At 47.1% G+C, this 14,511-nt stretch overlaps 1 protein-coding gene across 1 annotated transcript; it reads right to left on the reverse strand.

The window, feature by feature from the left end:
• Window positions 1–4,248: 4,248 nt before the first annotated feature.
• kcnk2a (potassium channel, subfamily K, member 2a) lies at window positions 4,249–11,016 on the reverse strand (the record flags this gene model as incomplete). The annotated part of the gene is made up of 8 exons (XM_079736857.1): window positions 10,915–11,016; window positions 10,672–10,784; window positions 10,432–10,522; window positions 9,727–9,844; window positions 8,993–9,153; window positions 7,163–7,349; window positions 6,609–6,748; window positions 4,249–4,593 (listed from the first exon to the last, which is right to left on the reverse strand). Exons 2-8 carry the CDS (start codon window positions 10,782–10,784, stop codon window positions 4,249–4,251), a joined length of 1,155 nt encoding a protein of 384 aa, XP_079592983.1. The 5' UTR covers window positions 10,915–11,016.
• Window positions 11,017–14,511: the final 3,495 nt, after the last annotated feature.

The following is a 14,511-nucleotide window of genomic DNA, read 5'->3' on the forward strand; positions in this document are numbered from 1 at the left end:
AGAATAAAAACATTATGAATCAGACGCGCTGATTATGATCAGTCTGCCGGTTGGGAGCAGAAAGCTTCACTCACACGACTAGCGTGGACATCTGTCGGTCAGGTGTCTGATCACCTGTAGTTTGACCCGTGCAGAAAGCAGCCAGAGGACCAGAATTAACGAGCTGAGAAGACAGGATACGATGGGCTCCGTTATCCCGTGCGCGTTTGTGTGCGTGCGTGCGTGCGTCTGTCTCTGCTCGTCCGTCCGTCTGTGTGTACGTGAATGATCCCCATCCTGTATGCATGAGCAAGCCCCTGTCTGCACTGGGCATCACTGAGTAAGCAGGCGTAGCCGGGCCAACGAAAGCAGCAGAGCCGCTGGCAGGAAGTGGAGCCCAGTGGACAGTAGGCCTACGTGGGAGGAGAGGTGGTGGAGGAATTGATCACGAATGAGAATATGTAGATCTGTCACGTACCGGGGATGGTCTTAGTTGAAAGAGTAATTACTTTGTTTTAAAAGACCGATTTCTCAAAAGGGGGACAAGTCTACCTTTTGTCGACTAGTCCATGCAACACCACAGTGAGGCTGTTGTCGATTTTGTACAGTCGAAGGTCCATCCCAACCGAAGTGGCACTCATCACGTCACAACTCGGTCCTGTCCAGATGTGTTGGATTGCCACACGACTGACATAAATGAACTAATTGTATTCGTATCCTTCCTTTAAGCAAGCAATTACCCCACAACTTGTACGTATACCGCAATGTTCTTTTGTCTGTCAGCGTTGGTAGGGTTATTTTGAGGTGTGCATGATGGGATCCGGCTTGTCATCATTGTGAACAGACTCAATGAAGTGAGCTTCCTGCTAATGTGTGTGTGTGTGCTGGGTAGTCGGCCTGTCTAGCTGTTGTTGGCCATGGACCAGTCTGACTGGCCACTGGGTGTGGGATTGTCCCTGGGCGAGCCACTTAGGGAGAGGGCGAGAGAGTGCAGGCCAGTTAGGGATGGGGAAGATAAGAGGTATTAAGATGAGATTATAAAAGTGAAGCTAAATGGCAAGTACATTGATTAAAGTGGGATTCAAATGTAATCAAGTATGACAGTACAGTATCGTATCACACTCACAGGAGTGTGGAGTCGATTAACAAATTATTTCTGTGTCCCTAAACACTTAAGTGAAATACACTGGGGACCATCAGGTCATTGGGAATCAGACTTTGAATAATACTTTCAGAGGAGGCTTACGAACTTCTAAATGTATCAATCTTCCAGGGATTTTATAGCATCATGTGTGTTCTATAAAAAAACCCTTTTACTGTGTGGTTGGCTAAATTCAGAAGGGGCTGTGGGGAAGATACTCTGTAGCCACTTATGGGGGCTGGGATTCACCATGGACTTAACCACTACAAGACACTGAGCCCGTCAGTGTCTAAAAACAAGATGGCTGCTAGATGAGCCAAGGCCCTGGATGAGTTCCCTCTGGCAGGGCGGTGTTTATAAAGGCCGAGATAGGGCCCTGGTGATAAGCGGACCTCTCTATCTGGCTCATCGTGTGTTGTTGATCCTAGCCTGCGCCGCCGCTTCCTGCTTTCAAACCTTCATTTCACGCATCAGGGGCCGAGCTGCTGTCGGCCAGTCAACATCCATCAGACCTGCCCATTATCATGACGTGTTTGTCACCCGTCAAGGAAGATTGAACCCAAGGCAGTTTGTCACCCCTGTGTCAATCAGCCCTGTTGGAATATTGGGGCTTGGGTTGTGCTCATTTGAGACGGTCGAATAGGTTATCAATACGCTGTTAATCAAGATTTCACGATTTTTTGGATACAGTTCAAGATGTGTTGTGCAAACGTGTTGAGACCGAGTCATTTATGGCTCAAACAAATGTGTGCAATTTTCTATTTCTCAAAGTGTCTTGTTTCTGTTCATGGCGACTATGAATGTGTAGCACAGAGATTTGGATGCGTAATTTAAGAACTTTTAAAATCCTGATTCTTCCAATGAAAGGGTACAGAGAGAAGCAGTTGAAATCACAGTATATTCAAGTTATTTAATATTCTGTGTAAAAAATCTGTATCTATGGACATTTCTTTGAGCTAATGATTTCCTTACATCAGAAATATGCTCTTCCAACGTAAACATACAGAAAAATACATAAGCTTTATCCTCCATATCATAGAGTATCAACCAATCAAGCACATCCAGTACATTAGTAGATTGTAGTTATACACAGTATAATCCGTTTTTTGTTAAAATAAAGCTTGCAAAGGAAGTTAGAAAATAGCTAACCTATGAACCCAGATCCAAAATAAAGCTAACCAATCACAAGATAGATATTATGAAATGCAATGTTAGTACCAACAGCTAACCCTGTTTAAAACAAATGATTTGCTCAGTAAAACTAGTATGCAAAACTATGAAATAAAAGGTTATTTTGGGGTACCTTAATAGGTACTGAGGTGTATTCAAATCACATTTCCTGGAAGCCTAGGGACACAAAGTTCCTTGTGGAGGAAAAACACTATTATTGGGTCGGAGGCTGAAAAATAAAAGTGCATTTTTAACGGCAGGCATACGCACATCAAGCATGCGTATGTCTGAATGGCTGACTTACTGCGTGTTACTTCACCTGCATCCGTTTATGCATATAACACAGTTATGGCACAAGCAAAATGTCACTGTCTGAATGCTGTATTATTTCTTCATCTTCAATCCGAAAACGAGTTGGAGTTGAAATATTCCTACAGATTTACCAGTTTGCACTTTTTTGTGCAATTGTTCCACTGAAATACCTAAAACGCCTTACAGGCTTGAGTAAATCCAATACAAATCTGGCCTTATCATTTTCCCAATTAATTCCTCATCTTTAGCTCCTTCCAACGCATCCTTAAGATGAGTGTTTGATTTTTAATGATTACAACTGCTTGATCAGTCAGAGGCATGACAACATGAATTTTGTAAACTATCTCAAGACCGACAATTGAATGACAAACCTGATTTCTCTGTATGTACAAGGCATCCGTAACAGTCATGCCACTAACTTGCAATACAGCAGTTTTGTTCAATAATATGTCATTAAAACAGTGGCTGGGTATACCCATGCATGGTAGTTAGAAAGGCCAACAGAATTCAAGGATGCTTGATTCATCAAATATAAGTAGATGATGCAGAAAATGTAAATTTTGATAAAGTCTCAAATTAATGTTCGACATACAAATACTTGAAAATGTTTGAAAGTATGCTTGTCAGAGATATCAGTTTGGAAAAGAAAAACTGGCTTAAGACACAATATCCAGGACTTTATATAATAAAGTGCCTTGGAGCTATGCCATTTTCATCATGGCTGTCCAGCTGATACGACTGTCATTAAGAATGGCCAAACTCATTTTAACTCCATCAAAGTTCCCTCTTTGATATAGAGTATCAGACAGATACCTCAGGCAGTGCTGGAGACATGATCGGAATACAATCAGAATACATATTATTTTTAAGATTCGAGGAAATAATGATCTGGCATTGTTACATTAAGATTATGAAGCAAATTAAGAACATAATCAGAACATAAATGTTTAGTGTGGATAAGGTTGTGTTTTCTTTTTTAAATTTAGTATACAACCTCTTAGAAATGTCAACTTTTGTCGTCCATTCGCTATTGCCATTCTTGTTGTACATCGTGACATCGCTAATGTGCTAAATTCTTCACATTTCTACTTCTTTGGTCCACTCAGCACACCCTAGCCTACACATTGTTTGCTGACAGTTGCGCTCTTTGCTATTCAGACATAGTGCTGGTCTTTGCAGTTTGACTACTATCACATTCTGTTGTGTTGAGGTTGGGGAAATCCTCTTGTTTCATGCTAAATTGGCACATCCACCAATGCCGGCGACAGTGGTCAGAGGTGGATAGCGTTGGCTATGATGGGGTCAGTTCTGAGATCACCTGCACAGGCGAGGGAGGGTTAGGAGGGACACAGTAGGGTCAGGGAGGCCTGGAGCCTTGCTGATAGGAGTATCTTTCAATCAATCGTTTGCACTCTGCGTCGACAGAAGAAGCAAACTGACGCAGACTCGCACCTCCGATTTAAGGCTGGCACATTCAAATTTGTCGGGGCACACGCTGACATGACCTACCTTTATGAGCAGCCGTCACCATGCGCCAACAACATCTTATCCGGTTCAACCCATCACTGACCCTAGTACGGGGTCAGTCTTTCTCAGATATGCAACCGAAAAAAACGTTTTTACAGCGTGATTAAAAACATGTCCACTCATAGCTGCTCGATGATGGAGATGTCTCCCATCTCGGGGTCCAGACCGTTCATGAAGAAGCGGCCCTTCCTGGTCAGCGGCGTCATGAGCGACTGCAGGGCGGCCTCCTTCTCGCTCCGCTCCCTCTCCCGCTCCTCGCCGTAGCCCCCCGAGGCCAGGCCCCGGCGGGGGAGGCTGAGCTCGGGGGCGGAGCTCAGGCCCAGGTCGGTGGACAGCTTGCGCTTGATGGAGGCGGCGCGCTGGAACTTGTCGTAGATGTCGATGCTGACGCGCCGCCGCGTCTCCTTGAACTCGGCCGACACGTTGGCCGTCCACTCGGCCGCGTGCGCCCGGATCTCCACCACCTGGAGGGAGGGGGGGTGGAGGGAGAGGGAGGGGGGAAGGGAGGGAGGGTGAGGGAGGGAGGGAGGAAGGGAGGGAGGAGGGAGGAGGGAAGGGAGGGAGGGTGAGGGAGGGAGGAAGGGAGGGAGGAGGGTGAGGTAGGGAGGGGGAGAGGGAGAGGGGGAGGGAGAGGGAGGGAGGGGGAGAGGGGGAGGGAGGGGGGAAGGGAGGGAGGGTGAGGGAGGAGGGAAGGGAGGGAGGGTGAGGGGGAAGGGAGGGAGGAGGGAAGGGAGGGAGGGTGAGGGAGGAGGGAAGGGAGGGAGGGTGAGGGAGGAGGGAAGGGAGGGAGGAGGGAAGGGAGGGAGGGTGAGGGAGGAGGGAAGGGAGGGAGGGTGAGGGAGGGAGGGAGGGTGAGGGAGGGAGGGGGTAGGGAGGGGGAGAGGGGGAGGGAGGGGGAGAGGGAGAGGGGGAGGGAGGGGGGAAGGGAGGGAGGGTGAGGGAGGAGGGAAGGGAGGGAGGGGGAGGGAGGGGGGAAGGGAGGGAGGGTGAGGGAGGAGGGAAGGGAGGGAGGGTGAGGGAGGGAGGGTGAGGGAGGAGGGAGGGTGAGGGAGGGAGGGGGTAGGGAGGGGGAGAGGGAGAGGGGGAGGGAGGGGGGAAGGGAGGGAGGGTGAGGGAGGAGGGAAGGGAGGGAGGGGGGAAGGGAGGGAGGGTGAGGGAGGAGGGAAGGGAGGGAGGAGGGAAGGGAGGGAGGGTGAGGGAGGAGGGAAGGGAGGGAGGGTGAGGGAGGAGGGAAGGGAGGGAGGGTGAGGGAGGGTGAGGGAGGAGGGAAGGGAGGGAGGGGGTACGGAGAGGGAGGGAGAGGGAGAGGGGGAGGGGGAGAGGAGAGAGGGGGAGGGAGAAAGAGTGGGAGAGGGAAAGAAAGGGAAAGAGGGAAAGAGGAAGAGAGAAAGGTGACGGTTAATCCCCGCAATGTCAGTGTGTCTATTTAGGCAAGAGAGCAAGATAATTAACTTGTAATTTTCCACATTATCCAAATAACACACAAACACAAATAAAATATGCAGACAAAATCCTTCTGTTTGCCTTATTACTGGATTGAATTGATGGCGCTCTTTCTGCCTCTGATGTCACAGGAAGTCAACTCAATTACATCAAAACATCATACCTGCAACTAGATTTAATCAGCCATGTCAAATATCACACACACACACACACACACACACACATCGAACATACTCTTTGGGTTCCGTCTTCTTGCTATAACGGCCGCGTAAGCCTTTACAGAGAAGTCAACGTAATGCTGGCCAGGTCCATGTTTCTCTTTATGCATGGATGATTGGTCAGCACAAGCCAGCTCATTGGAAATGTTGTCAGTCACTAATCACGGTGTGCGGGGACATGTACCAACCGAAATCTGACCAAATTCAACGTTTGCCTATTCTGCCAAATTAACATATCACACCTTTAACAGTGGAGAAAGACAACACGCACACACACACACACACACACACACACACACACATATTACTATAGCTCCTGCCCTGCTATCGTCATATCTAATGTATAATGAAGGATCTCCAAACGCCCCCCCCCCCCCGCCCTCTCTCTCGGTCTGTCGGTCTGTCTGTCTGTCTGTCTGGCTGTCTCACTCTCTCCCAGCCCCCCACTCTATCTCTTTCTCTCTCTCACTCGCTCTGTCTTTCTATCTCTCTCCCTCTCTCGCTCTCTCTTTCTCTCTCTCTCTCTCTGCCGTCTCTTTCACACTCTGGAGAAGCTCAAGCTAATAGCCTGCGACGCTATCGATTTCTAGCACGAGGTGGGGATGGAGGTGGAGGTGGTGGTGGAGGCAGGGAAACAGTTGATCAGATTACAGAATAGTCTCATGGCTGGAATGAAGTTAGACAGAGGGCAAAAGTTGAGGTGGGGAGAGATGGACGGACAGACAGATAGATCGATGGGTAGATAGATAGATAGATAGATAGATAGATAGATAGATAGATAGATAGAGACACTGATGGATGGATTGCTGTAGGCATACTTCTTCTTTGGTCCTCCTGGAGATGACCCTCAGCCAGTCTCCTATCATGCTGAGGATGGCAGCAAAGTAGGCCAGTCCCACCAGGATCCAGAACCACACGCCGGGTTTGTAGTAGTCTTGGTATTCTATCTCCGAGCCACCTGCACAGAGAGCAGCAGGTCAGGGTTGAGGATCACCGCCCATAGGCCCTCGATTCACACTCACACTGTCAATGAGCTCCAGGGTTCCTGCAGATCTTAAATATGAAAACACAAATTGAACTGATCTCGTCAGAGTGGTCAAAGTTGTGAGAGAAAATTTGCTTGAATGCATATATTTTTAATTCTTTAAGACTCTCAGATCTACATACAATTATACATCTCTCAGATGTATAATTGTGTTATTACTGTACTTACCGTGAGACGAAGTGCTCTGGTAATATTTGTGTGTGAGTGTGTGTGCTAAAGTGTTGTGTCACTTTATCACTCAGTGCACGTGCCGCCGGCCTCCTGCCTCGCAGCTCATGGGCACGGCGGCCCGTCTAGCCCGGGGGGTCTGCGAGGGGGCAACCCTACCTGCCACAAAGTCCCCGAAGCCGATGGTCGTCAGGGTGATGACCACAAAGTAGAGGGACTCGGGCGCCGACCAGCCCTCGATGTGTTTGAAGACGGCGGTCGGCAGCGCCACGAACAGCAGACAACCAAACAGGACGAAGAGCAGCGTGGAGATGACCCGGACCTTAGTCTGACTGATGTCCCACTGCTGGAAACCAGAGGGGAGAGAGAGAGAGAGAGGGAGGGAGAGAGAGAGGGAGAGGGAGGGAGAGGGAGGGAGAGAGAGGGAGGGAGAGAGAGAGAGAGAGAGGGAGGGAGAGAGAGAGGGAGAGAGAGAGAGGGAGAGAGAGAGAGGGAGAGAGAGAGAGAGAGAGAGAGAGAGAGAGAGAGGGAGAGAGAGAGAGGGAGGGAGAGAGAGAGAGAGAGAGGGAGGGAGAGAGAGAGAGGGAGAGAGAGAGAGGGAGAGAGAGAGGGAGAGAGAGAGCGAGAGAGAGAGGGAGAGAGGAGAAAGTAAAGTATCATTAGTAGGAAGTATCAGTCGATGTGGGTATATATATATATATATATATATATATATTTCATATCTATATATAGATAAAGTATTACATTATAAAGGATCACAGTATTTGTAATGTCAGCTATGAACTGTTCATTCAGCACTTCCAGAACGTTCCTGGATGTGGTCAACCATCACTCAATGAATGTTCTTCACAATAACCTCCCCGTAAGCGTTCTTATCCCCTCTTTCGGGTTTTTAAGTTTGGTCAGCATCAGCAAATTCTCCCCGGGCACAAAAAAAATGTGGCGACCATTCGCAGCCGTATTAATAATGAAATTGTTCAAGTATAATTATCTTATTGCTGCCAGACCCCAGAAATTACACTAAATAAGGCTGGTAATGAGGTGTTTGAATTAATGTGTGGGGTATGCATTGACACTGGTTCAAAATGGTATTAGTATTAGCATTAGCACATTAGCATAGACACATGCATATAGCATACACATACACACACACAGAGGCACACACACACACACACACACACACACACACACACACTCAGACACACAGGGAACTTTTGTCCCTTTGCCTCAGCATTATGCATAACCATTAATACATTCGACATTCTCTTTTGAAAACTCAAAAGGCTCTCCACTGATTTAAGTAGCCAGTGGCTACTGAGTGAATAGCGTTTTAAAACGATGGCTCATTATAGTTTATTGATTATTCATTGTGTTTATTCCTCCCTTGCAGCCACACTCTTGCAGGTACCGCTCTGGTCACCAATTAGTTTGACAGACTGTTGTTACTTTGGGCAAGGACCCCCCAACGTCGGTGGGCAACCTCAATAATGCATTTTAATGAGCTGGGATCTCAAGGTCATCGATGTCAGTGGATGAATCAAGTTCCTTTGGACCTGCTGACATTAAGATGGAATAAGCTTCTCTCAGACGTTAAGTTAACATTTTCCCGAGCTCAATACAAAACTGGGCTTGGGTAACTAACTCTGCAGCCTGGGGCTCAGAGCTGCCTTTCCAGCATTCCACCAGAGTTGGATTCATACTCATTTAAATAGGGGTCAAAGGTTTATCATCTAGCATCTTAGCATTCAGACATATGCATACACACGCATGCACACACACAACCACACACACACACACACACACACACACACACACACACACACACACACACACACACACAAGGGTGCAGAAACATGCATGGAAGCACACAGATACACAGCACACTGCATTATACAATGCAGTGTGCTGTGCATGTTAATGGCTGTCTATTAAAAAGCCATTTTGGCCTGTGTATGCGTGTGTCTTTATGTATCTGTTACCGTCACTCACCACAATCATCTTCTCCACTTTAGCGATTCCCTTGCCAAATATGGTGCCAAGCTGGTCTCCCACACCGGCCAATAGGAAGCCAAAGAGAGGGATCCCCAGCAGCGCATACACAATGCAAAAGATTCTCCCGCCCTCTGTTTGGGGGGAGATGTTCCCGAACCCTGCGATGACACACACACACATCGCAGGACCATGAACAACACTTCCAACGATGTGTATCAGAGGCTGAGGGGAGAGCAGTGTGAGGTAAGTGGAATGATTACTGTAGATAGACTCAAGTCTGTCTTTAACAAACAAGTTACCTCGGATTTCCTTCTCTTTATAAATTCCCTTCTTTCCCTTGCTCTTTCTCACTTCTGACCTTCTCCGCTCACACACGCGCACGCACGCACGCACGCAAGCACGCACACACACACACACACACACCCACACACACACACACACACGTATTACTTATTGAATTACAAGTAAGAAGGCTAGACAACACTTGATATATACACATAGTTAAGGACCCTCCATGAGCATAATAGTATTACATCCAGGAAGTATCATCAATCATCATCCACAACAGCTACCCCAGTGTTCCTCGTACAGAAAGCACGGTGAAACAATAGGCCCAGCTGTTGTTCATTCATCGGGCTCCCTCGACACACACACAACCATGCATATGCAAGCGTTGACGTCTCCTGTTGTGTCATACACACACATACACACTTCCTTCTGTGTGGCCTCACCGATAGTAGTGATAACTGTCCCGGCAAAGAAGAAGGCTGAGCTCAGGTCCCACAGACTCGCGTGATGGGTCAGCGTTCCTGCAGGGTTCACGCCCGAACGAATCGCTGTCACCACTTGCTGCAGTGAGAGAGGCCAAGAGAGAGTTCAGTGATAGGAGTGTAAGTCACACGGATCGCGAAGGGCACCATAAAAACAGCTTTTGTTGGTTAGGGCAGTTGTTTATCAAGGTGAGTGTGTGCGTGTTTGTGTGTGTGTGTGTGTGTGTGTGTGTGTGTGTGTGTGTGTGTGTGTGTGTGTGTGCGTGCAGGGCTGAAAGTTGTTAAGGTTGTTCTTATTTGCAATCGCCACTGTAGCCGCAGAGTCTGATACTGAGGCCTTGCCAATCTCCTGACTTCCTTGTGTAGATTCCTTTTAATCGCTCGCAGACTGGTCCAATTCCCCTATAGTGGCAAATTAACTTAGTCTTAGTCTCAATCCCCCTCACCTTTGTTTCCTTTGTTGTTACTGTCCATGATTTGACCCGTTTACCTACAAAACCCATTTATCTATAAAATTCATTCTCTCTAATATGTTAATAAAATACTTTGCAGTCAAGGAGCGTCCCAGAAAGAAGTTGTTTGTCATCACAAACCCATTCTTCACAATTCATAGGAGACTGTAGGCTTGAGTAGGCTCTTGGTTTGAACGGCAGTGCAAGGCCCTACCTTGACCAGTTCCTCCAGCTGGCTGTGGTTCACACAGGGGTGTCTGGAGAGGAACTCCAACTTCTGGGAGAGGATGGCCAAACGCTGGGCACTGGAGGAGAGAAGGAGCGTTAGAGATACATGTCTCTCTCAGAGACATGTATCCACCAGACTGCGTAGTACAGAGACATGTATCCACCAGACCTTGTGGTACAGAGACATGTATCCACCAGACTGTGTGGTACAGAGACATGTGTCTACCTCTCGTGGGGCTGCTCCAGGGCTCTGAACACCAGCGCTCCCATCACCAGGTACAACACCACCAGGAAGAAGATCACAGACACTGTCTTCCACTTCATCACTGTGGCCACCATCTACAATACATGAGCACTGCCAACGTCAGATCCACGTCCGCATACTTGTACTCGTGTGTTTTACTATGCTGCTGTAGCAAAACATCAACCAAAACATTTGTTTTTAAAAGTATTTACTTTTTCCCCTCACCTCGCTTTCCTCCCGGGGGCTCACTGTGACAGGCTTGTTTGAGAAGGAGAGGCGGGGCTTGCTGTTTTGAGTGGCAGATTTGGGGTCCAGTAAGTCTGGAGCTGCCACTGTTCGTGAAACGAGAAAAAAAAGTTATTGGACATGATATGGGATGTGTGTGTGTGTTTGTTAGTGTGTGAATGTGGGATGCACGTGTGTCTGCATTGGCATTTGCACATTCAGGGGGAGGGAAATACAAATGTATGAAATGATACACCCCCCCCCACAATTCACTGGTGTAATATTTACTTTTAAGCCAGAGTACATACATAATGAGATGAATGTTTATGAGATTCAAACTCAGAACACAAAAGTAAAATGATAATTTATCATAAAAATAAGAATGAGAAAAAATACATTTAAACAATTGTTGCAGGAGAGAGAGCGATAGTGAGAGCCATTTGGAGGGAGAGAGAGAGCCACTGATGGACAGAGAGAGATCCATTGAGGTGTGTGTGTGTGTGTGTGTGTGTGTGTGTGTGTGTGTGTGTGTGTGTGTGTGTGTGTGTGTGTTTGTGTGCGTGTGTGTGTGTGTGTTTGTGTGTGTGTGCGTGTGTGAGAGAGGGAAAGAGAGAGGGAGGGAGAGAGAGATAGAGAGAAGGTGTGACAGAGAAAATTAGAGTGAGTAGCAAGTGAATAAAATGAAGTGAGACAGTCTGTTAGTTGTAAAACAGAGAGTATGTTTGTATTGAATCATTTGGCACACTTAATGAAAAATGATTTACTCTATATCTGATCTGTACTAGTCGTGTGTGAAGCCTTATACCCATGTTTTCTGGATTGTGATGCGTAATGCCAATATTTGCCAAGAAAAGTATCAATGCTTTTCCAATAGACACGAAATAACAACTGCAGGCATAATACCTACTGTTTGGCACAGATTCTGAATAACTCAAAACGGACTTCCGATGATGAAGTTTAGGCATATTGTACCATTTACTGAATTAGAATGTACGAATTTGAGGGAAACTTACTTGAAACTATAAAGTGCCTTGGATAGTTTTTACGTTCCATTTGGGGATACACTTTAGACTGTTGATTTCCTCCATGCACTCGGTTCCTCCCAGACCCATGCACCTGTACATGGGTCTGTGAGTACCGCATCGGTACAGTACTCACTCCTAGCCGCCTAGCCGATGCCCCGAGCTCTCCTCTCCGGGTCCGGGGTGCTCTCCGCGCTGAGAGGAATCTTTCCTGCTCCCCGTCTTCCCACTCTGCGAGGAGGAGCACTACCTTTCCCCGTCTCCGTCTTCAGTCCGCTCGTTTGCTCTTCCCTCGGAAAGAGTTTATGTTATTCGCTTTGTCCGCTCACAGTGACAGACGGGTGCCCGGCAGACGGTACGTCCACATGGCACGGTGAAGTATGCACTCCTTGCGCAGTGGCTTGCTCCAGTCTCTGTGTGTGACCGTGTCTGCGATTCACCGCAAACTGACACGCTGCCTTTTCAGTACACGGTACGTTGGCAGTGGGGGGTGGTGGTGCTGGTGGTGCTGGTGGTGCGGGTGGTGCCGGGGTTGGGCGCGGGGAAAGAAGGGAGGGAAAAAGCCAATGGGGGGCCATCAGGATTTAGGGATATGCACATGCGCTGCCAGGGAGAGAGAGAGAGAGAGAGAGAGAGAGAGAGGGGCTACAGGTAGGACTACCAGAAACCCTCTCACCTCTCTCCCGCAGTGAGGAGGGGTCCACCACATCATAGGGGCCCACTCGCTCGCACGCCTCATCTCACCAATTTGATTGATAAACAATTAGACCGCCACATTATTACAGGGATACCTCTAGCCCACTATGGGGTATGTTCTATGACCCGCTTCTAATCACTCCATTTTCTGGGAAATAATGAACAACTTTAGATTCGTAAGACGAGCGCCCAGCGCGTAGCTCCCAGCGCGTCTCATGCGCTCCTGGCTGGAGCACAGCTCCCGCAGGTCACAGCAGCACGCCCGGGGTGGAGTGGAGTTATCACAACGCGGAACGGTATTCTGGCGCCAACTTAGTTCCATGTTTCTAATCTTAAATCATGATCTCAGTCTGAACCTGTAGCCGTGGTAGTATCTCACAGTAGGAAGGCCAGGTACGATTGTGCCACTTCTCTGAAAAAAAAATAGAATAATTATATGCAATTAAACTAAAGGTGTATATATAAATAGACTAAGCTAGTATCAAAATCCAAAGGTGTCCACCCACAACCGTTGACATTGACACCACTCTTACATAAGTACTGAAACATTTAGTCTGGAAAGTGCCTGTCGAGAGGGTTGTAGCCTATTTGGGATCAATAAATACGATTTCTCAAAACAGTACAAATACTGAGTATAGCTGAGGTCGTCTATACCTTTTGGTTTGATCATTGATTATTATTTTTGATAATTGCTAATTAGTTGAAAGTGTCAAAAATGTATAATGAATCAACAATTTGTTGTCCCTAGTAATCACTTAGGTTGTGTGTGTGTGTGTGTGTGTGTGTGTGTGTGTGTGTGTGTGTGTGTGTGTGTGGTGCGCGCGCGCGCAGTTGATGTCCAACCCGGTCGAGTTAAAGTATGATAATCATTTCGGTTCATAGTTAGGCCTAAGTCACAATGAATTCAAGTGGATCAAAAATAGAAACCTAACTTAAAAGATTTTCTTAATCATGTATTATTTGTGTCTAGTTTTTCAGGGAAAATATATTCTTGCAGTGTGGAAAAAACCCACAAGAACAGATATAGCCCAGCACATCTGCCATTCAAGGACTTATTTAAAACCGGATCCATACAAAATACATACAAAATAATTTCAAATAGAGATGGAATGAATATAAAATATTAAATTAAGCTATGAGAGGACTATTTCGAGAGGATTAAGAAAGAGGCTTGAGGAGCAGAAGTTAAAAAGAGAGATTAGTGCCCATGAGAAAAGGAAGAGAATCACAAAAAAAACTGTAAACTCATCTGTCATCACCGTGACGACCCACAGAGAATGTTAGTGATGTTAGTTTGGCCAATATTTTGGTGGTTGAAAATGTGTGTGTGTGTGTGTGTGTGTGTGTGTGCGTGTGTGTGTGTGTGTGTGTGTGTGTGTGTGTGAGTGTGTGTGTGTGTGTTTGTGTGTGATCATTCGTTCATGCATGCAGGTGTGTGTGTGTGTGTGAGCTTTGCATGAGCGGGTGATCAATATGAACAACATGGATGTGAGTGAACAGCGCCACCAGGTTAATTGGAGCCGACAGAGCTGGGAACCCGGGCCCATGAGGCCCCTAGGATGGACAGGTATGCAATTAGTGGCTCATGTATCCCGGAACCACCCTGTGTGTGGGTGTGCTTATGCGATCGTGTGCGTGAATGTGTATGTGTGTGTGTGTGTGTGTGTCTGTGTGTGTGTGTGTGTGTGTGTGTGTGTGTGAGTGTGTATGTTTGTGTGTGTGTGTTTAACATAACTTCCCTTCTCTCTCTAATGACCTGAAACCCTAAAGAATTAAGCTGTGGAATGTGACAACAACCTTTCCATGCAAACAGTGCTCAGCTATTGTGAGCAACCTTCCTTCCATCCTTCCTACCTTCTTTCTAACCTTCATTCCCTTC

Source organism: Pollachius pollachius (genome assembly GCF_949987615.1).
Source record: "Pollachius pollachius genome assembly, chromosome: 5".
Classification (NCBI taxonomy): Eukaryota; Metazoa; Chordata; class Actinopteri; order Gadiformes; family Gadidae; genus Pollachius; species Pollachius pollachius.